Genomic DNA, 21234 nt, shown 5'->3' with positions numbered 1-21234 from the left:
CCGTGTAGGTCGCTGCTTATTTACAGTAGAGAGTATTTGCTTGTCATGTTGGCATTTGTAGAAAGGCAGCCGAGGCTTACGCAGCAGTCTGCCACTTTCTGAGAGCGCCACGCTGCCCTCGGCTTGTTGTCAGGCCAACGGTGCCACCGAGGGACGGAGCTCCGGTCCTTGATGCACTTACAGGTGCCCCGTTCATCAGGAGATGGCTCGACCTTCCACTGGAGCCGTAGGAGACGTTTCACAGCGCTGAGGGTTGGAGCGTTGCCTCTACAGCGGCGTGCTTTCAGCCCTGCATGTGAACAGAGCTCCAGTGTACAAACTTTCTGTCACATTTTGTGTCTGACTTTAGTCATTTTGCATCTTTGTTTCCATTTGGTCAGTCTTTGTCCTCATTTTGCATCTTTTTATAGTTGCTTTTAGTTCCATTTTGGTTGTTTTGTGGCAACTTTTGAACATTTTGCATCCGATTTGAGACATTTTGCACCTCTTTGTTGTGATTCTACATGTCTTCATGGGTGTTTTTATCCAAGTTTGGCTTTTTTGTGTCTCGTACTATTTTGCATGTTTTTGTTGCCATTCTGCCTCTGGTCGTTTTCTGTCACATTTTGGTCATTTTGCATCTCTGTTGTCATTTTACATGTCTTTATGGATGTTTTTGTCCGAATTTGGCTTTTTTGTGTCATATTGCTAATTTTGCATGTTTTTGTTGTCATTTTGTCTCTTTGTGGTTGATTTTGGTCCCATTTTGTGTCTCACACTGTTACTTTTGTGGTCATTTCATGTCACTTTATTGTTTGTTTTTGTTCCATTATATTCATTTTCTGTCACATTTTGGTCATTTTGCAGCTCTTTGTTGCCACTGGGTCAGTCTTTGTCATCATTTTGCATTTTTTATATTGCTTTTAGTTTCATTTTGGTTGCTTGGCGCAACTTTGGAACATTTTGCATCCGATTATAGTCATTTTGCAGCTCTTTGTTGCCATTTTATGGGTATTTTTGTCCAAATGTGGCTTTTTTTGTCTCATACTGTTTATTTTGCATGTTTTTGTTGCCATTTTCTCTTTGTGTTTGATTTTGGTCGTTTTGTACCTCAGATTAATTTTATATCTTTGTGGTCATTTGATGTCACCTTGTTGTTTTTGTCCCAATTTGGTCATTTTTCTGTCACATTTTGGACATTCTCTGATTTCAGTCATTTTGCATCTGTCATTTGTCAGGCAGAGGGCTGGTAAACACAGGAAATGACAGATTTTCTATTAGATTATTTAAAAGTGTCAAAATAAGTCTGTTATCGTAACGCACTGAATATTTTTGTGACACAGAGCTTCTTCACCGATGAAGAGATTAGCATCTTGAAAAAATTCAAACTCTACGTCGAGGACAACTGGAACAAGTGTGACATGGTCGCAATCTCGCTGTTTGTTGTCGGGGTTTCATGCAGGTAATTATTACTAAACGACACAAATATTTCTGTACATCTTCAATCTTCAAGGCCGTTCTGCTCTAACATCTCTGATTTGCTTCAAACTTTTTAAAATCATAATCTATAGACTTTTAAAATGGCATCTGAAGTTTTGGATTGATTTAAAGTTTCCGTAAAAATTTAAGGTTATTTGAACTACAATAACTCAGGAACTATTAAAGACAAAAGCCTGAAATTTTCAGGTTTTTTTCTCATTGCACCACTAATTCAGAATCTGCAATATTAGATGGATAGATCAAACATTCTCTGAATATGAGTGGGCTGAAGTCTGACTTTGTTTTCAAAGATTAGACTTTTCTTGACAGCCTAACGTGTTTTTTTTTTTTTTTTTTTTTCCCCCCGTATTTCAACTCGCCCAGAATCGGAGATAATTTATTTAGCCACTTGTCCAATATGCACATGCTGAGTCAGTAGTATGATGAGAAATAACAGTAAAGAATTCAGGGTTTTATCTTTAATAGTTCCTGAAATATTGTCGAAAAACATGTAAAACAATTGGTCTACGCGGAAACCCTCCCCCCGAAAGTATTTGACATGTAAAGCTAACATTTCACAAATATCTTCATACATATGCATAGTTTATGATTTAAAAAACAGAAATCAGGAAAATTAGAGATCTTAAAGCAGAAATTGCTCAAAAATTTGGTGATTCTGACTTGGAATGGCTTGATAGTGTAAAGGGCTAACAAAGTAATGGAGTGAAATAATGCTAATAAATTCCAGGATGGTTGATGACACCTACGAGGCAGGAAGGACGGTTCTGGCGATAGATTTCATGGTTTTTACTCTACGTCTCATCCACATCTTCGCCATCAACAAGCAGCTCGGACCCAAGATCATCATAGTGGAAAGAATGGTGACAAACTGAATCCTAAACATTCAGATTCAGGAGATTTTACACGTGTCGATGGCTAAAGATGAAGAGAACCTCATGTTTTACAGATGAAAGACGTGTTCTTCTTCCTCTTCTTCCTGAGCGTTTGGCTCATCGCTTACGGAGTCGCCACCCAGGCTCTTCTCCACCCCAATGACCCGAGGATCGACTGGGTGTTTCGTAGAGCTCTGTACCGACCATACCTGCACATTTTTGGACAGATCCCCCTGGAAGAGATAGATGGTGAACATGAATATCTGTATTTACATCATGTGCAGAAGATGGAACCTTTAAGCTGTGTAAAAACAGTGTAATTGTCATGCATAATGTTGTTTGAGGGATGGCTCTCTATTGACCCGAATGCTGCTTCTTCTGATCTTATTCTTTCTCTAAATGGAGCGCAGCTGCTCGCATGCCTGAAATTAACTGCACCGATGACTCAGAGGAGATTATCATGGGCCTGCGGCCGCCGTGTCCCAACGTCTACGCCAACTGGCTGGTCATCCTGCTGCTGGTCATCTTCCTCCTCGTCACCAACGTCCTGCTGCTCAACCTCCTCATCGCCATGTTCAGGTCAGAGGCTGACCGTCCACGAAACCGGACATACTGTATGTCTGTGCTGTAAAAAAACTGGAATGATTTGTTAAAGTGCTTTTTTAAAATTAACTTTAGAATTATTTACTATTTCATTTATTTAATTTCTACAGATTTCCCCAGTTTTGTTAAATTACAGATGACTAGTATTTTTTAATTATAATTTTATGGGTTTTTACAGCTGTTTGAAATAAGAAATATGTCTATTAATTTTTTTAAAAAAGTGGTAAATCATTTTTAACAGATATTTTACAATTTTTTCCCCTTTTATATAGATATCGAGTAAAATCACAGAAAAAAAACTAATTCATGTGTTAAACCTAAAAAAAAAAACGGCTCCAAAAATAACATCTACATCAAGTCTGTTTTTACAAATGGTGAATGATTTTTCAAATAGTTCAGCATTAAATTACTTATTAATAATTGATAAAAAAATTAATATTTTCCATTATTTGAAGTAAAAATCATGTAAATGAAGGCTTCAAAACGTTTTTTTTCTGCTATTTTACATATTATACAGGGAACGTCTGTTTAAGTTACAGATATCTTGTAAAATCACAGAAAAAATGTGTTTACGTCTTCAGTGTTAGAAATCAAACGGATGAAAAGTGTTTGTTGTGAACACTTCTGAATATTTTTTTTTTTTACAACTCGTAACCATTTTTAGTTTTTGTAATTGTGTTTAATTTAGCTAGAAATCTCATTCTTTTGCAGATATTTGCTATTTTTTCCCCATTTTTTTTCCAGCATTTATTGGCATTTTAATGTTTAATGAAGCTTAAAAATTATGAAAGCACGGATAAATGCGTTTGAATAATGTTATAATACAAATCAAGTTTAATCCTACAGAAAAGTGCTATTATTAGCAGGTTGTTTTATTCATTTTTTGTAAGAAAACAAAGCTTATATAAATAGATGCAGAAGAGGTGCACAGTGGAAGACGCCACACAGCTGCATTCAGACAAAGTCCACGTTTACACTAAAGATACAGGCAGCATCAGAAAATGTTGACAACAAAAAGCCAAATAAAATTAGATTGGGGTTGTTTTAAGTCTCTCTCAAACACACTAATTCTGTCACACTGATGAGGCTGTTGAGGCTTTTTCTTCAGTGTAAAATGTAAATGCACAAACCGATTTCCCCCTCTTACCTGCAGCTACACCTTCCAGGTAGTTCAGGGCAACACGGACATCTTCTGGAAGTTCCAGAGATACAACCTGATCGTGGAATACCACAGCAGACCAGCGCTGGCTCCACCCTTCATCATCATCAGCCACCTCTCCCAGATCCTCCTCAGCCTCGTCAAACAGCCCGAGTCCAAGCAGGAGCATCTCGGTCTGAAGCTTCCACTCGCATGTTTCACCATATTTCCACTGTTAAGATGTTCTATTCCATCTCAAGCAGACACTGCAATAGTTCCCTGCAGCTTGTCTGGGTGAATTAAAATGAAATGAAACGCAGGCAAACACACAGCGAGCTTATCTCTGCCCCTCACCTACTCTCTCCATGGAAATTGCCTGTTAGCTTTATTGAGATTGGACTGCCTCCTTGTGTGTGTGTTGCCAGAGAGGGAGCTGCCGGTGGGCTGGACCAGAGGCTGATAACCTGGGAGACGGTGCAGAAAGAGAACTACCTGGCCAAGCTGGAGCGCCAGCACTGGGAGAGCAGCGAGGAGAGGCTCAAGAGCACCTCTTCCAAGTAATCAATCAGAAATATTTCCTAAAAATCCTCACATATTCAGATTAGAATCACAGTTGGCTACAATCTCAGTGCACACAAGGGGCCCAGAACCAGCACACAGCATGTTTACACCTCTGTAGGGCTGTAGCTATTGATTCCTTTAGTAACTGAGCATTCAATCGATTAGTGTATAGTACATATATAGTATTATAGTACAAGGCTTTTCTACATATATAGTATAGTACAGGAGTATTTAAATAAAATTAAATCCATGAGAACCCCACATGTATCTAGTTGGTGATGCAGAAATCCCATAAATCTGTTTTTATGTTTGGTCTGTTTAAACTGCTGCTACTGCAGCTGATAGAAGACAAATAAGAAAACTGATCCGTTTACTAGTATTTATTAGAGAATATGCAATCAGTAACTAAAGTGATTTCCTTCATTATGAGACGGTGTCAGACCTACATGCACTTTAACACAATATCATGTTTGAATATATGAAGGCTGATAGGTTTATTGTGCAGCTGTCTGTTATCAATAATCAGCTGCATTGATCAGTAAAGTTTTTTCTACCAGCATTCTTGTCTGACATAATTTCCAGTCGCAGCTTTTTATCAAACATTTTTGTTTTTCTCATTGTTCTCCATTAAAACAGCCTGTTGATGATCGATTCATTTATTGGGAAACAAGCAAAATGATGTTAAACGCTCCTGATTGTGTGACGAGTTTGAAGCAGAAATTCTGAATTAACCTTGAAAGTTAAAAAACATCTTTATAGCTATTAACTCTGAGGTTTTAGTTTTTGTCAAGTTGACTCCCACAAAAAGGTCTGATTATGTCAAACTGTCTTCGTAGTTCAGCCTCTGATCTGATAAACCAGCACCATAAACAGTAGAAAAGCTGCACCGGTTAAAATAGAAGCGTCTGTCACATTTAAAATCCCCTTATTTATTGACTATAGGTCTGTCTAGGATGAAGTCTGGGTCCATTCAGTGACCTATGTAGTGGAATAAACGAAACGAAGCCTTGATTCAGAGAATTTTGCCTCGAGGAATTTTAATAATGGAAGTATTGGAGTAACTCCAGGAATCGTTCCAGCCCTACACCTCTTATGCCACATATAATTTTAAAAGTACATACTATTGCATGGTTGAACATGATTTCTTTTTCTAATCAAGGGTCCAGAGCCTGCTGAAGATTGTCGGTGGATTCAAGGACCAAGAGAGGCGACTGGCAGCGATGGAAGCTCAGGTAAAACCGGAAAAATGTCCTCAACCTTCCCTTAAGTCTATTTCGAGATAAAAACCTCATGTGCAAGTAACCTGACAATTTGCATGAGTTATTTCCGGCTTTGTCTCCAGGTGAGGTACTGTGGAGAGGTGCTGTCCTGGATGGCGGAGTGCTTCGCTCAGAGCACGCTCAAATGTGGAAAAGACGCCCCAAGAGCTCCAAGTGAGTCAAAAATCGCCAACAGTAAAGCCTAAATAAACCAAAAACACAACAGACATAAACACAGTAGATACTGAATCTACAGGGGGTCCTCAACTTACATCGGAGTTCCGTTCCTGCATCCTGATGTAAGTAGATTTTCACCGCAAGTGGGAACTTTGGCGAAAATGTAAACAAAGCCGTTATGTGCATCACAATATCTATCGATCAGTTCTTTGGGGAAGTCATGAATACCAACGACTTTCATGTATAAGTCATTTTACAAGAAGACAACAGAACATACTATGACAACAGTAACAACAGAATAACTGAATATATTGCACTATTTTTTAGGGCTGGACTCAAATGTCTGAACATTCGGTCACTCTGTTGGTATTCGAATATTAATTTTGAGATCTGAATACTTGGAAACCCCGTGTCGCCGTCGCTGCCTCCGAGTAGCTGCTTTCCTGTCATTAAGCATTAGTCTATCACAGTCTTGTGGAATGCAATGACCTCTGGGGTCTGCGTTACTTTGGATTTGCCAAATAGCCGGCTGTACCGCGTAGACCTACCAACTCTGACGTCACATTTCAGTTTGCCCGTGTTTGTAAACAGAAGACAAAATGCGAAGACGGAGATAGCCATGCTAACGCTGTCGGACTTCCACAATGAACACCTTGCCGTCCCTCCTCTACATCCCTCCCTCCCCTAGAATGAACCGGATATTTGTCATAATTGTGCCCAAATACCCGGAGCCCAGAAATTGCTATTCCAATCAGCCCTACTGTTTTTACAACTTGATCTAATAATGTCCCTTTGCAACCGGCTGATGCTCGTCGGCGTTTCACCCTGTTCCGAGTGTTTTATTATATCTAATTTCAGTTCCATGAAGATGGCTTTTCTTTTCTTTGAAGCATCAGAAGAGTCCGACTTATGTTTGGGAGCCATAATGAAGGCCAGAAAGTTAGCGAAGGTAGCACAATCCAAGGTGGCTACAACCGGAGAATGGAAACAAAGCCATCTTATAGCGCCGCGTGACGACGTATTCATCCATTCTGTTTGTCAACTAGTTCCACGTAACCAGTTCTGATGTAACGACGAAACACCGTACGTTGTAAACAAAGGACCTGTCCGTAATCGATTCCGACGTAAAGACGAAATGCCGTAGTTTGAGGACGTCGTAAACAGAGGACCTGTCCGTAATCGATTCCGACGTAAAGACGAAATGCCGTAGTTTGAGGACGTCGTAAACAGAGAACCTGTCCGTAATCGATTCCGACGTAAAGACGAAATGCCGTAGTTTGAGGACGTCGTAAACAGAGAACCTGTCCGTAATCGATTCCGACGTAAAGACGAAATGCCGTAGTTTGAGGACGTCGTAAACAGAGAACCTGTCCGTAATCGATTCCGACGTAAAGACGAAATGCCGTAGTTTGAGGACGTCGTAAACAGAGGACCTGTCCGTAATCAATTCCGACGTAACGACGAAATGCCGTAGTTTGAGGACCCCCTGTACAAGCTTCTGCTGCTGCATGTGTTTCTAATTTAACCTCAACACGGCTTCAAATTTCAGCATCTCTGACGGGCTTGAAGGCGGCCGGCAGCTCAGATGCACCTCAGAGTCAAGCAGAAGCCAAACAAGAAGAGGACGAGGACAAACCAGGTCACCCAGGATACGGAGCTAGCAAAAAGTTTCCTTATATCGATGAATAAAAGCGATGATAGCCAGTAGCACACAGACAGCTAATGGTAGAGGTTTGACATTTAATTTAAATGAATAAAAACTGTGTTGTATTTATGTATTTTGGCAGATTGTTTTCATTTTCAGTGTCACAAAACGCTACAGTGGCTGAGATTAAAAGATCTTAGCTTTAATTTCAGCCTTTTTTTCATGATCACGTGATTAAAAACAACGATCCATACAGTCATTACCTTTAACTGCATTCAGTGTGACATGCTTTACACAATCAAATCTCTTTAAATGGCCTCACAACAATCCAATGTGACAAATGGCAAAATCAGACTAAGAAATACAGCATATTAATTACACAAAGGCAGCATTTTGCTTAGAAGTACAGACAAGTGACAATGACATTTATGTTGAGAATATTGGTCACATTTAGCAGGAATTTGTCTAAAAGGCACAAAAGTTTCAACAGCAACTCGGTGATGAGTCTTTATCTGGTAAAAATCAAACCCGGTAAGCAGAGTGTCCTCCATGTTTACAAGACTATTTTTTGCTACATTAGCCACAGTGATGCTTGAAGAGCAATCCAGTCAGAAGTAGTTAAGCATGAAACACTGAGTAGAAACAGCACACAAAATTTTACTAATTCTATTCATCACAATGACCTTTCTGAAGAGATATCCTGGGGAGTTTTTGAGTAAACTGGTAAGTCAGTGTTTCCCAACAAGACGCCCAACGAATGCACTGAAACGTTCCAAAAACTCTAAATCAACTTCTCATCTCATTCTTCACCTTGTTGCTGTAATATTAGAAGGTTGTTTGCCTCCATGAGTCCAGTGTCAAACAGCGAAACCAAAGAATGTCCGATCGCTTCTGATGGACCTTCAGTTGATTCTGCTGCAGGGAAAACGGGTTCTTCAGGCTTCCGTGTTTTTTGCACATGGAAACTCCTCACACAGGAGTGGAATGCTAAAATTACAGCTTTTCCGCAGGTTTTTGTTCCATCTGGTCTTTATATGGTCTTAAATTGTGATTTAATAACATAATTATGCTGCCAAGGAAAGTGGCGGAGTTATGCAACGATCGACATCTGTCTGTCAGCAACATTACTCAAAAGCGGACAAACGGATTTGGATGAAATTTTCAGTGAAGGTCAGAAATGACACAAGGACCACCTGATTATATTTTGGCAGTGATGCGGCTTATAGTCTGGATCCATGGATGTTTTTAAAGATTACTGTATCATTGCAACGTAGCGGCACAATGTCAGTGTAACCATGACAACAAGTGAACACTACATCAGCTGCCTGTTGACGATCACATGATTTAAATCCTACTACAAATCCACCACTGTGGACTTATCAGGACTTATCCATCAGAAATGATACAAGAAACAATTGATTAAATTGTGGGGGTGTTTCATCAATTCTTGCCGCCCACTACATATTTAGGTCATGCACATGCCTGTGCTTAGCACGAGGTCATTTTGTTTGTGGGTGCATCTATAATGGCGACATTCTATGTTGCCGTGTTTTCTGATCATCAATATCTAATAAACAAGGCTGCATTTCTGGCAGTGCCATATGGAGGAATGAGCGGCCTTGTTTAGCAGCATGTCTACAGCATCATCAAGCAATTCACTTTCAACCTACGCTACCATTCCTGCACATCCCCACGTCTCCGTCTCCTTGTGCATGCTTGTACAAGATGAGATAAAATGGCATACAATGCGATCTGCTCTTTAAAACGTTGCTACACGGCGCCCCCAGTGGACAAAAACTCCTCAGGGTACCTTACGACATTCTACGCTGTCTCCAACAACCACAACAAGAGAGCAAATTCTTGTAGTGATTTTCAGTCTGCTGAGCTGATTAAACACTGAATATTTACATATTTTGAACATACGAGGCTTTGGTGATTGATGGTACCGTGTGGGAGAGTACATAGATTGGAAAAATTAAAAACATTGAGCTGCTTTGGAAATGATTACTAGACCACCTGCTGTTTTCTTTAGAATTTTATACTAGCAGGTAACTAATTGCAGGATCATCAAGACATAAAAATATCTTGAAATAATTCAATACATACAATAAAAATGTTTAAAATGTGATAGAACATTCTGTGCATGAGCTGCATATGTAAAGTCAACAGATAAACTAAATAATCAGCTATGCTGAATAGAAGAGAATTGCAAGATGGCGATTTAATAATGTCACCAAAAAGTGCAAAAAAAAAAAAGTGGTCTAATAATTATTTCCAAAGCTGTTTACATCAAAAATAAAAAAATGACTGATATTTAAAAGTCTGGAAAACAAATAAATACTACTATTGCAATTTCCAAAAAGTAAATGGTTTAGTCAGTTTTCCTCCTCCAAAATGAACTGAAGCTCCAGAAGACTGTACGTGTGACGAGGCGTCCAGAGAAATGACTTTGACGTTAGTCCCTTGAAAGCGACGCTTCGGGTCCTCGAGGCTGCACCGTCGGCCCGTCGCGGTGAACCGTACTGTCAAAACGCGGCGTCACCTCACAGCGGATGAGCAGCGTGTCGTCTTTAACGAACGCCCTCTGACTCAGCTGGTGCAGGTGCATGAAGGTGACGTAGCCGAATCCTTTGGGGTTGCGCTGGTTGGTGGGTTTCTGGAAGGCCTGCAGGTCCGGCTTCGTCTCCATCACCTCCATGTGATGCAGACACTCGGGGCCCTGGTCCAGGATGGCCAGCCGGATGGTCCCTTGAAACGGCCACGTCAGCTGCCCGTCGAACGCCCCCTGCATGGTGTGGACGAAGAGGGAGATGTAGTTGGAGCAGCGCGGGGCGTTGGGGGTCTGCAGGTGCAAACGGAGGCACAGCTTGTAGCCGGGGCGGCCGGTGTAGAAGCCGGGGCTGTGCTCGACCACGGGGAGGCCCGCTTCTTGGTTCCTCAGGTGGGCAGAGAAGCCTCGGAGGCGCCAGATGAAGATGCCGTGACACTGCTGGGCCTCCAGCTCCTTCACCGTCTCCTCCAGCATGGAAACCCTGCGCCTGAGCTCTGCAAGCTGGCCAGCCTGGGAAAAAGAAAGGGTGTGATAATGTCAAAACACTGCCTTCAAGAATGTACTGGAAAGATCTAAAATGTAGAGGAGGGGTGTCAAACATACGGCCAAAGTGTAAAAATTACAGATAGGACATTAACTGCAATCTTTCGATAAGAGTAATTGCTTTTAAATTTGTCCACTGCAATGCCACAACTTTATGTATTTTTCATGGATAAATCTGACACATTTACAAAGCAGGAGGATAACTCAAACTTCTTCCTTCATAGTTCCCATTTATCTGTTTTCGAGTGGTAATCAGGATTCCTCCAGTTGTGGAAATCAATGTAAATTTAAAACTATTTCTGGATCTTGAAAAGTTGTTTTGTTCACACACTAGAATACTACATTCCGTTCCAGATTCCTGTGATTGAATGTTCTGTCTTTGTAGACACTGATCTTTCAGTTGTGATGTGTAAATGATAAACTGAGGCACAATGTTGTTGACATTGAACTTACTTTTCTTAAGAAATTTCAGTTTGTTCACAATTTTTTGCAAAAAGATGGTTCATTAAATGTGAACGTGTACAGAATTTTGCTCTTTTTGCACTAAGTTGTGGTTATCTATTGGTTATAATTTTACTGGTTGGGCCCACCTGAGATCAAATCGGACTGTGTTGAACTAAAATGAGTTGGACACCCTGATGTAGAGAAAAGCTTCTCTCAACAAACAGGATATTGTAGGCTTCTACTACAAATCAGGGTTTAAAGTTAGTGAGGTAACTTCAGGTGTACTTCAGAGGGATGTACTATGAAAAATACGGAGGCAAGTACACAAAATTGACAAATCCTGTTTTCTTTGTATAACTGAGCTTGATTAAAAAAAAAAAAACTCCAAAAATTTGCAGCCACAGTTAACCGGTATCATGAAGGTGGGCTTTAACTTTCTTTAACTCTGTTTGCATAAAAGGAAGCATTTCACACTATTCTGCACAAAATAAAAGATTGTGTTCGGCTGCTTCAGTCAACAGGTTGTTTTAATGGAGAGCAATGAGGAATATAAAAAATGATGACGTACAAGACAGAAATGCTGGTAGAAAACTGTTAATATGTTTAGTTTACCGATTGATGCAGCCGCTTATTTAGGAAAGCGGCCCATTATAGCTGCCAAATTTATTATAATCAAACATTCAGCATCAAATATTGTGCTGAAGTCCATTTAGTTCTGACACGGTCTCATAATGCAGGATATCACTTTCCTTTTTAGTCAAATCAAAGTGAAACTAATGTAACTCACTGAATATTCTCTGTAATAAACGGCAATGGAATACTTAATTTTCTAATCAGTGTTCCATTTGCTGCAGCACCAGCATGTAAACGGACTGGACAGTAGATCAGGACCAGTTTCTGCATCAGTGAATACGTGGAACCGCACGGCTTCATTCAGTGGAATCCCTAATGTACGGTATTTACAGTCATGAAATATTCCCACAGCTGAGAATCTATCACTCATACATCATAAGGAAAATAGGAGATGCTTCTTCCAGCTGATTCAAACCCAAAACTCTGAGCATAACCTGCTCCTGACCAGGTTAGCTCCACAGCTGAAAGGTAAAAATCCACCTTTGTGAGACTGAAACTCTGACTTTAGGCTCACCGTGCATCACTAATCCTGCTTCATAGTACAGACCTCCTGTTCAACATCAATAAAACCCCACCTACTGATCAATTCATTCCTTGGAAAATAACATCAACATTCCGAGAAGATTCCCTGGAGCTCAGACAGTGAAAGTGGAAGGTCAGCGCTGCAAGCGATTTTAAAACCATTTCATTGTTCTACATGCCTTTATGGAACGACATAATCCTAAAACAGAAACTGATTAAGACACTAAAGCCTTACAGCCTGCTTGTTGACCTCAGAAGATCTGCACTAAGCCCACTTATCGATTTGAATTATCTTTTTATATTTGTTCTCCACTCGCTGCCATATCCGTTTACCACCGTCAAGGTTGCCGCTGAAGGAAAAAAGCTAAAAAAACCACTTCGATGTGAGATTAAGAAATTCATCCATCACCATGAAACTGTTGATTTTTACAGAATTAACCCAAACGATATCTGAGCTACTTATGCACAGTAGGACAGTGATATTGATCAGCATATACTCACAGTCTGCTGTTTTTTGCAGCTTTCCTTTCTGACTTTGGCTGCAGCAGTTGTGCTCTTTAAAGGCCTGTATTATAACTTAAAATACATATGTTGGTTGTTTATTCTTCTTGAGAACTATGGAAAGTTGGACACACTTTGCCTTTTACACAAGAAGCTAATCAAGTTTCTTAGTGCTTTGAATTATGTTTTCATGTTAATATTTTACTTGCTCACAAGACTGTCTAACACCGCCGGTTTGCAGCTGAAAGAATAAATTTAACCCGTTAAACTTCAGTGTACCGCCGGCGGTACACTTATTAATTTGCATAGGAATTTAAAGAATGTCCGAAGGCTGCAAACGCGATTATACAAACACTATACACCGATGGAAAGCTTAGATTCTCATGAATCCGCCGGTATAAACCACTTTCAGATGTGATTACCACAGCGGGTAATATAAACACATTTGTCCGACAAACAACAAATATCCATCCATCCGTTCTCTATACACGGCTTCAACGTACACAGTGCGACTGACATTTCCGGGTTCATTATTACACACAGATGAAAATATTTCACAAAAAACGGCCATAATCCAACCTTGGACATCCAGACGAAACAAGCCAGTAAAATATTTTGTCCAAAACATGTCTTGAAGTCGGTATAAAATCCACAAATCGGTCGTTTTCAAGGAAATGCACCTTGCAATGCGCGTCCAATATTCCCTGTATTTCTCGTCATATTTTTTATTTACAAATAGAATATTAGCGATTTTTTTGTACTGAAAATGGCTGGAATTGACTGAAGCTTAAAGGGTCTCTTACGAGCTAGAATATTTAAACAAAATTGAGCAACAATAGAATATAGTTATAATTCTGGTCAGATCTAATAATTTCTCCACATGTTCTCCATCCTGCTTTGGGGGCTACATCTGTGCTACATTTCATAGCTTGTAGTCAGTATTGTATTTGGAAATTCCTCATATTTTTTTTACCATTATAGGTGCACTTTAATGTAAATGCACTTCTATCCAGGTTAAGAAACCCATAAGCTCTGTGTGACCGCTTAGCCCGACTGTGGTTGTTCGGTTTAGAGCAGCCATAAAATGAAACAATATGCTGGGCATGGTGAACTTGCGTTGTAGTACAGGCCTCAGGGAAATAATTTTAAAAAAGACACAACTGTTGCTCTGTAGAAAAATATCTGAACGTGTTAACAGAACTACAGTATGTGTTTCTACAAGCCAAGTTTTACATTCCACCCCCTGATCCCCCTTAACTTTGGAAACTCCTCAAATTTTACAAATACAGACAACTAAAGCAGCACTATAGGAGCATTCCTTTATGTGTGATACAAACTGAGCGAAAGCATTAAGGTTGTATTCTCTTGTTTGCATCTGACATTTAAAAGCAAGACTTCAGCTCCTCATTTAATCCCAGTGTCTTGAGAAAATGACTAATCTGCTGTGAGAATACAGATCCATTTGTGTATTACATCATCAAAGCTAAAGGTTAGGACAGGATCATGTGGCTACAAAAGATGCCGACTCTTCTGGCAAATTTACACACAAATACACGTCTTATTTCTTTGATGCACTTGGCCACAGCTTACCTGTGTTTCCTTTAGGATGATGAGCTCCCGCAGCTGGTGGTCCTGCTTCACCAGCCGTCCGTCCATCTCTCGGAGCCTCTGCATCTCCTCGCTGGGCTGAGTGCAGTTGCTGCTGCAGCTCGTGGGCCCTCTGGGTCCGCCGCAGGCCGATACCGGTGCAGCGGCGCCCTGATCCTCGGCGGAAACGGCAGGTCCGAGCGGCCACAGCGGCTTGGGTGTGGTGCCGTTGAGGCTGAGGCCGCGCAAAAACTCCGCCATGTAGCGCATGTGCATCTGAGTGAACTCCTGCATGTGCTGAGCCAGGTTGTGGCGCTGCATCTGCACGGGGAAAACGGCTTTCTTTAAAACACCGTTACAGCAAACCAGGTCATCAGTAAAGCAGTGTATAACATCTTTGAGCCTGTCCACCTACCCTTTCTTTACATCCAAAGATGCTAAAGTTACAGGCGATGGGTGCTTTTGGGCAATCTGTGTCACAGTGAGACTCCATCTGAAAGAAAAATGAAACAAAACAGAAAAATGAAACAAAACGCATCAAATCAGGTTTTAAACATTATTTCTATGTTAGTTGTTGCTATATAATGGTGGACAAACATAAGGGAATCTCAACAGAAAATCATGAAAATAGCAGCGTTTGTGCTTGTTTTTGTCCACATCAGCTACGTGGTATGTGCTCTGATCGAGTGTGGAACGGTTCCCTATTGGTTCAACAAAAGAGAAGTTCTTGTGGACAGAAGTTAGCTTAACTGAGTATCAGTTCAGAGCAATAAAAACACTGATTCCTCACCTGGTCTCTGATGAGATCCATCTCACAGTACTGGCACTTCACGCTGGCAAAGGGACACTGCTGCTCGTGAAGCTGAAAAAGCAACAAAACTATACTGAATAAAAGTATAAACGCAGCAGGTCACGGTTTATTAAATCCTGTACATTCTGTCAGTATTTGTTGCTGCAGGATAGAGGTTGTGAAACATCTGAGTATATAGGAAATAATGCTGTCCAGATGGAGAGTGGGGTCGTAAACGGGAAATAACAAATCTGTAATGAATCACACATCTGTAACAGAGTTAATGAGCTTGTTGATGCTGCTTTTGGAACATTTTCCTAATCTTTTAGAAGGACTTACAGAAGTTAAAGGTCATAAAGAGAGACAAGATCCTGTTGCTCAACCTCCAAAGCATCATGTACAGATTGTCAGTCTGATATGACTTGTCAGCTGACAAACGGTGGAGTCGTGGACGCTCAAACGTCTGTCTACGGCAGGGGAGTCAAACTCATTTCAGTTCAGGGGTCACATTCAGCCCGATTTGATCTCAAGTGGGTCAGACCAGTAAAGTCACAGCATAAAAACCCACAACTCCATTTTTTTTTGTATTAAAGTGTTAAAAAGTACAATTCTGAAACCATCTTTTTGCACAACATTATAACCAAACTGAAATTTTAAAAGAAAAACAGTGAAATTAACATTATGCCTCACTTTATCAGTTACACGTTACGACTTACAGATCAGTTTTTCTACAAAGTCACAAAATATTCAGTCTCAGGTATCTGGATCTGAACAATACAATATTTTACTTTATGATCAAACCAGCTTGTCAAGCTCTAGAAATGAATTTACATTAATTTCTACATCTGTGTACTGATCCTGACCATCACACCAAACAAGCTAAATGGGAGCTATTAAGGCAGAAGGCTATGTTGTCCCCCTGCCTTGCAATTGTATAAAATTTATACATAAAAATACATAAAAGCTGTGGCACTACAGTGGACAAATTTAAAACAGCAGCTACTTTTAGTGAAAGAATTTCTGTAATTTTTACACTTTACATATTGCTTCTGTTGTCGAGGTGAGCTTTTCCCAGCTGCGTCTCCTCACTAAAGTCAAGCCTTTCTTTCCCAACACGACCTGGCCAAAGCCATTCACGCTGTTATCAGTTCTACTTTAATGCATTTTATTTCGGTATCACACAGTCATCACATCACGCCCATCCTCTCTGCCCTACATTGGCTCCCGGTCAATCATTGCATTGAGTTTAAGATTTTAACATTTGTTTTCAAAGCTCTTCATGGTCTTGCTCCTTCATATTTATCTGAGCTTTAAACCATCCACCGCCCCAGCAGAGCCCTCCCTCAGATGGTGCTGGACGTGCCAAGGTCCTGGTACAAGCAATAGGGTGATCGATCATTTGCTGTTGCCACTCCGAGACTCTGGAACGCACTTCCACTGGAACGTCGCATTCTCACCGACCCGTTGCTGTTCAAGTCCAGGCTAAAAACTCACTTATTCAGACGAGCCTTTGACTCCTAGCACTGTTTTATTTTCCCGTTGTTCCAAAATGCCTTATTCAAATGTTACTGATTCATCTGTGCTGCATTATGGATTCATGGTTTTTATGGTTTTTATGGTTCTGTAGCAACCAAATCATATTGCTTTGTTTCATCATGCTATTGGAAAATACTGTGGTCTTCTTCTATGTTGTTGTAAAGTTGTCCTGTGGGCCTGATTGAACATTCTGGTGAGGCGCTTTTGCCCTGTGGGCCGTATGTTTGACAGCCCTGGTCTACAGCTTTAGGTGGCAGCCAACAGCCCATTCTCTTATTTCTTTTGTTGCTGTGGCATTTGAATAAAGCTGCATTTCAGGGAGTTAAAGGAGTGTCTGTTTACTGGTCATTGTGCTTTAGAACCACATCTGACTTGACTTGGGTCTAACTCAGTGCTTGAGAGTTGTCAACCCTTCTCTAAACATAACAACAGAAATGCGATTTTTTTTTTTTAAACCTTTTCTCCAAGTCAGACAAAAAGCACAAATTGCAAGCGCTTTTATATTTCAGTGCAGATTCTTAGGAGGCTAACCCTCACTCATGCACAATGCCGTTATGCAATTTTGCTTTGGGAACTATCCTGAAAATGCCAGGAAGGTGAGTTACGTAAGCGAGGGAGAAAACAGCAGTACCTCTCTCTCCTCATAAACAAAAGACGCCACACAATCTGGGCACGACACAGGTCTTCTCTGGCACTCAACAGTTGTGTGCTCCTCTAGGTGGCTCTTTCTCACCGACTGCTGGCACTGTGAGCAAGGCGCCGTGGCGAACTGACACTGCTCCAAATGAATCTGGAAGGAAAACAATGTATGAAAACAATGCAGTCGATGCAGTTTTAGACGCATCAGCCGCAAGGAAAACAAACGAGACAGCCACAGAAATGCCTGGTTTCTTGCTTCACATTTGGGAAGTGAGTTTGTCAGATTCTGCAATGATTTGTCACCAACAATCTCCTTAGTTCTACTGAAGGTAGATGAAGCACAACATGTTCCCACTTGTCACTAGAAATAAAGCTAAAACATTCATGACTAAGAGCCAACTATGTGAGGAAAAGTTGGAACAGTCAAAAGAATTGTTACTAGTTTTCTTTGGAAGTCATTGAATTGAGGAAGTTCAGTTTTTGTTGACATCTCTTATCATTGCAGGAAATTTAATTGTGCATTTAATTATATGTTCAGCAGGTCAACAATGCAGTAATTATAATTAGTTTTGTGATAATTTAGGGATTCATACGCTATCGTAAACACATCTAAGTAATTACAAGGACTTGAATATCATTTAAAACAAACAACCTGGGGTCATTTTCTAACAGTGGCTGATTAACTTTTCCTTGTTCCTGGTGGAGCTGCATTCCAAATCACAGCCGTCTGTTGTCACACTGTTAGAATTCTAACCTCTAAATGTCGGAGCTCCATTTTCTCGGCGCAGCCAGAGTTTGGACAGCGAACAGTTAGCGATAGGATCTCCCTTTTGGCAAAGTTATCAGGAAAAAGCTGATCTTCTGACAGCATTTCGTTGTCCACAGGGCACCTCTGTCCCGTGTCGCTGTTTAGCAAGAGACAGAACATTAAGATTAATCAGCTGATGCGTGGTGCTTTCCATTTGGGCAGTGAAACTAGTGTCGGCGAAATGTTGCATCATTTAGACAAAGAGGGGATTTATTTCTTTAATTATGACTCAGCAACTTAACAGAAGTAACAAGAATGCACCATAAAGCCGGTGTTTGTAATTATATTATAAATCTGCATCGTACCGAATAGACTTCTCGATGCAGCTCTTGCAGAAACGGTGACCACAGCGCGTTTGGATGGCATTCCTCAGGGCCATGAGGCAGATGGGGCACTCGTATTTGCTCTCTAAGGGTGGGTCAAACTCCACGTCGTAGCCCTGAAGAGGGGCAGCAGCCTGGAGGCTATTGGAGGAGCTGCTGATGAAGGTGCCGGGGCTCTCTGAAGGGCTGAGGAGGGATTCTTCTTCCTTCTTCATCATCAAGGCGCAGCTGGACAGCCCTCCGCCGACCGCTCCCTCATAGCTGTCCTCCTCCAAACTCCCCTTATTGCTTTCAAAGCAAGCCATCTGTAGAGGCAAAAAAGCACAAGATTTATTAGTTTTCAAAAAACATTCAGCAGTAATTCATCTCTAACGTCCTTCCAACAACGGTGCATCATTGAAAAAAAACCAACTGAGTCAGGCCTTAAATTTCTAAAACGTTTTCAGCGTTAGTGTGACTCACGCAGGTGTTGGAAACATCCTAACTTCTAGATAACTGTGTGACGCTCAAGTTCAACGAAACAGCCGGAAAGAAGTGGTGTCTCATCAAAAATCACAGAGCAAAAACAACCATAACTTACTTCAATTCACACTAATAGGTTACACTAAAAACGGATGAAGGATTTTATAGATATTCTTCTCCCCCCAGTAATAACGTTAAAACTTCCTCCCGTCAAATGAACACCTTTTCAACTTCCTCCCTTGTTTAAATAAACAAATACCAAAATGATAACTAACAGTAGCTAACTGGTTTATGACAGCATTCCTTTTGGGAATGTTATACACCTAAACTGTAATTAGCCAATTCATTTGTCAAATGCCTATTTCATCCAACAGAACAGATTGGAAAAAAATTATCCAAGGCGATGTCTCCGAAAGGCTTGCTTTGTCTGGTCAACAGGCAAGAACCCAAGCATATCAGGTTTTCCATTTTATAAGACAAATAAATCAGGAAATCTTCACAAATGACAGCCTGTGACGTACGAATATGTGGTTCTTTTGCTTAAAATGTGACTTAAAAGAAGCTCTACAACGACATTCACTTTCTCGTTTAATGCATAAAGGTCATATTGTTCCACTGTGTTTATTAATCTCTGAACAGTTGACTTGTGTCTCAGTGGGGAGAGGTTACCAGGGATGGGATTAGCAAGTTCTGATTTTAGCAGAAAGTTGTTGACGCCGGGGGGTGGCCGGGGGTGGGGGTGCGGCGGCGGCGCAGCGACTTCCAATCGCTGGGCCGTTTACAATCGTCGTTAACAAGCTATCGTTAACGTCGTTACCATCGCGCGGGAGTATCAGCGACAATAAAGTGTTCAAACTTGTGAAATCAGCATTCAAATAAATGAAATCCGCGGATCCGCGGTAAATTCCCATCACTGAAAAAAGCGGAATTCCGCGAATTCGCGGAAAAATCACATCCCTGAGTTACAGGATACCAAGGTTTCTGTTTTGTTTCTCTTGTGAAGTCACAAGAGCTAATTCCGATGAACTACATAACAACGCAGTGTTGAATCTTGAATCCTGAATTTTGAACTTGATCATGATGGTAAAAAATAATAACTATAATAATAGTAAGAATAATAAAAATAAAAGAACACATATGCATACACACTGAGGGTTCAGAACTATATTTACACGAACATCTGTAAAATATCACCACTACTTTTCAATTCATCTATTTTACTATTATATTTAATGCAGAAAAACCCACTGTGTGATGTTAACCTTAATATATCTCCACTGGAAGGCACATTTCTCTCAGCGGCTGCTAATTTAAACTATCATTGAAATAACAGCGGCTTGGCACAACTCACAAAAACAAAGCAGCTAATGTTAATTTATTAACTACATCCAGCTGCTGACATAAAATACTAATAATAATACTGCTATCCACTGACTTTGTGATTGTCCATTCTGTTATTACTGTATCATACATTACCCATTCATCTTGGATATTCACACATCTGTTCATATTTTATGCATCTTAGCACATTCAAACTGCTAATTTCCAATTGTACTGCACTTTTACTACTTCTTTTCTGCTCCTAGATGTGTCTGTGTACTTGTACTTACTGCAAAGACAGTAAAATTTAATCTAATACAGTGTAGTACAACAGATTACTAGCTATTAGCATTAGCACTAAACCTAAAAGCTGACATTACACCAACTTGGGAACCTTTAACTCTTTAAGTTTTCCTAATTCACATTACTCTTAGATGTTCTGACTAAACATCTATGACTGACATGTTATGAAAAATATTAAATATTAGAGAAATTACAGCTAGCTAACCTCCTGCATACAGAAGTGTTCTAATGTTGTCACTTGATGGAGCAGTCATGCCCCTGGATGCGGAACTGTAACTTCGAGCCTGGCTGCACTGAAAATCTGTTTAAAAAAAGAAATATACTAACCAAAAGCAAGTAGAAAACACAGGTGTCCGTCAAGAAAAAATAACTTTTAAGTGTGTCCGTGGCTGTTAAAGTAGAAATTATTCTCGTAATATACCCACCTTTGCCTTGAAAACGTCCCCAACTTTTCGTTTCTGTAACGTTTCCTGTTTTTTTTTTTCCATACGTCACTGAAGTTGTCTCGGTGAAGATGCAGTTTCGCCGCAGGGCCGCA

The 21234-nt window shown here is 40.4% G+C and overlaps 2 protein-coding genes across 2 annotated transcripts in view; one reads left to right on the top strand and one right to left on the bottom strand.

The window, feature by feature from the left end:
- Nucleotides 1-7863, top strand: part of trpm5 (transient receptor potential cation channel, subfamily M, member 5) — a 44968-nt gene extending 37105 nt beyond the window's left edge. Inside the window, 10 exon segments of the mRNA XM_022206108.2 lie at nt 1323-1441; nt 2207-2339; nt 2426-2600; nt 2762-2930; nt 4108-4286; nt 4518-4529; nt 4532-4649; nt 5813-5885; nt 5996-6086; nt 7639-7863. Of these exon segments, the coding sequence (XP_022061800.2) occupies nt 1323-1441; nt 2207-2339; nt 2426-2600; nt 2762-2930; nt 4108-4286; nt 4518-4529; nt 4532-4649; nt 5813-5885; nt 5996-6086; nt 7639-7778 (1209 nt within the window). The 3' untranslated portion in view covers nt 7779-7863.
- Nucleotides 7864-7915: 52 nt separating this feature from the next.
- On the bottom strand, nt 7916-21179 carry traf6 (TNF receptor-associated factor 6). The gene is made up of 8 exons (XM_022206109.2): nt 21122-21179; nt 18594-18916; nt 18235-18385; nt 17473-17631; nt 15306-15377; nt 14931-15008; nt 14519-14836; nt 7916-10795 (listed from the first exon to the last, which is right to left on the bottom strand). The coding sequence occupies exons 2-8, from the start codon at nt 18914-18916 to the stop codon at nt 10190-10192; spliced, it is 1707 nt and encodes a 568-aa protein (XP_022061801.1). The 5' UTR covers nt 21122-21179; the 3' UTR covers nt 7916-10189.
- Between the last annotated feature and the right edge of the window lie 55 nt (nt 21180-21234).

Source organism: Acanthochromis polyacanthus, chromosome 2, assembly GCF_021347895.1.
Source record: "Acanthochromis polyacanthus isolate Apoly-LR-REF ecotype Palm Island chromosome 2, KAUST_Apoly_ChrSc, whole genome shotgun sequence".
NCBI classification, from domain to species: Eukaryota; Metazoa; Chordata; class Actinopteri; family Pomacentridae; genus Acanthochromis; species Acanthochromis polyacanthus.
Note: the sequence above shows the minus strand (reverse complement) of the source record. Positions and strands in the feature narration are given on the sequence as shown.

Excerpts from the sequence above, each read along its gene's own strand:
- traf6 (XM_022206109.2), bottom strand. The coding sequence starts at position 18,916 with ATGGCTTGCTTTGAAAGCAATAAGGGGAGTTTGGAGGAGGACAGCTAT. Across the intron at positions 17,632-18,234 it reads TGGAGCTCCGACATTTAGAG|ATTCATTTGGAGCAGTGTCA; the intron begins GTTAGAATTCTA and ends TTTTCCTTCCAG. Across the intron at positions 14,837-14,930 it reads TCTTTGGATGTAAAGAAAGG|ATGCAGCGCCACAACCTGGC; the intron begins GTAGGTGGACAG and ends TTCCCCGTGCAG.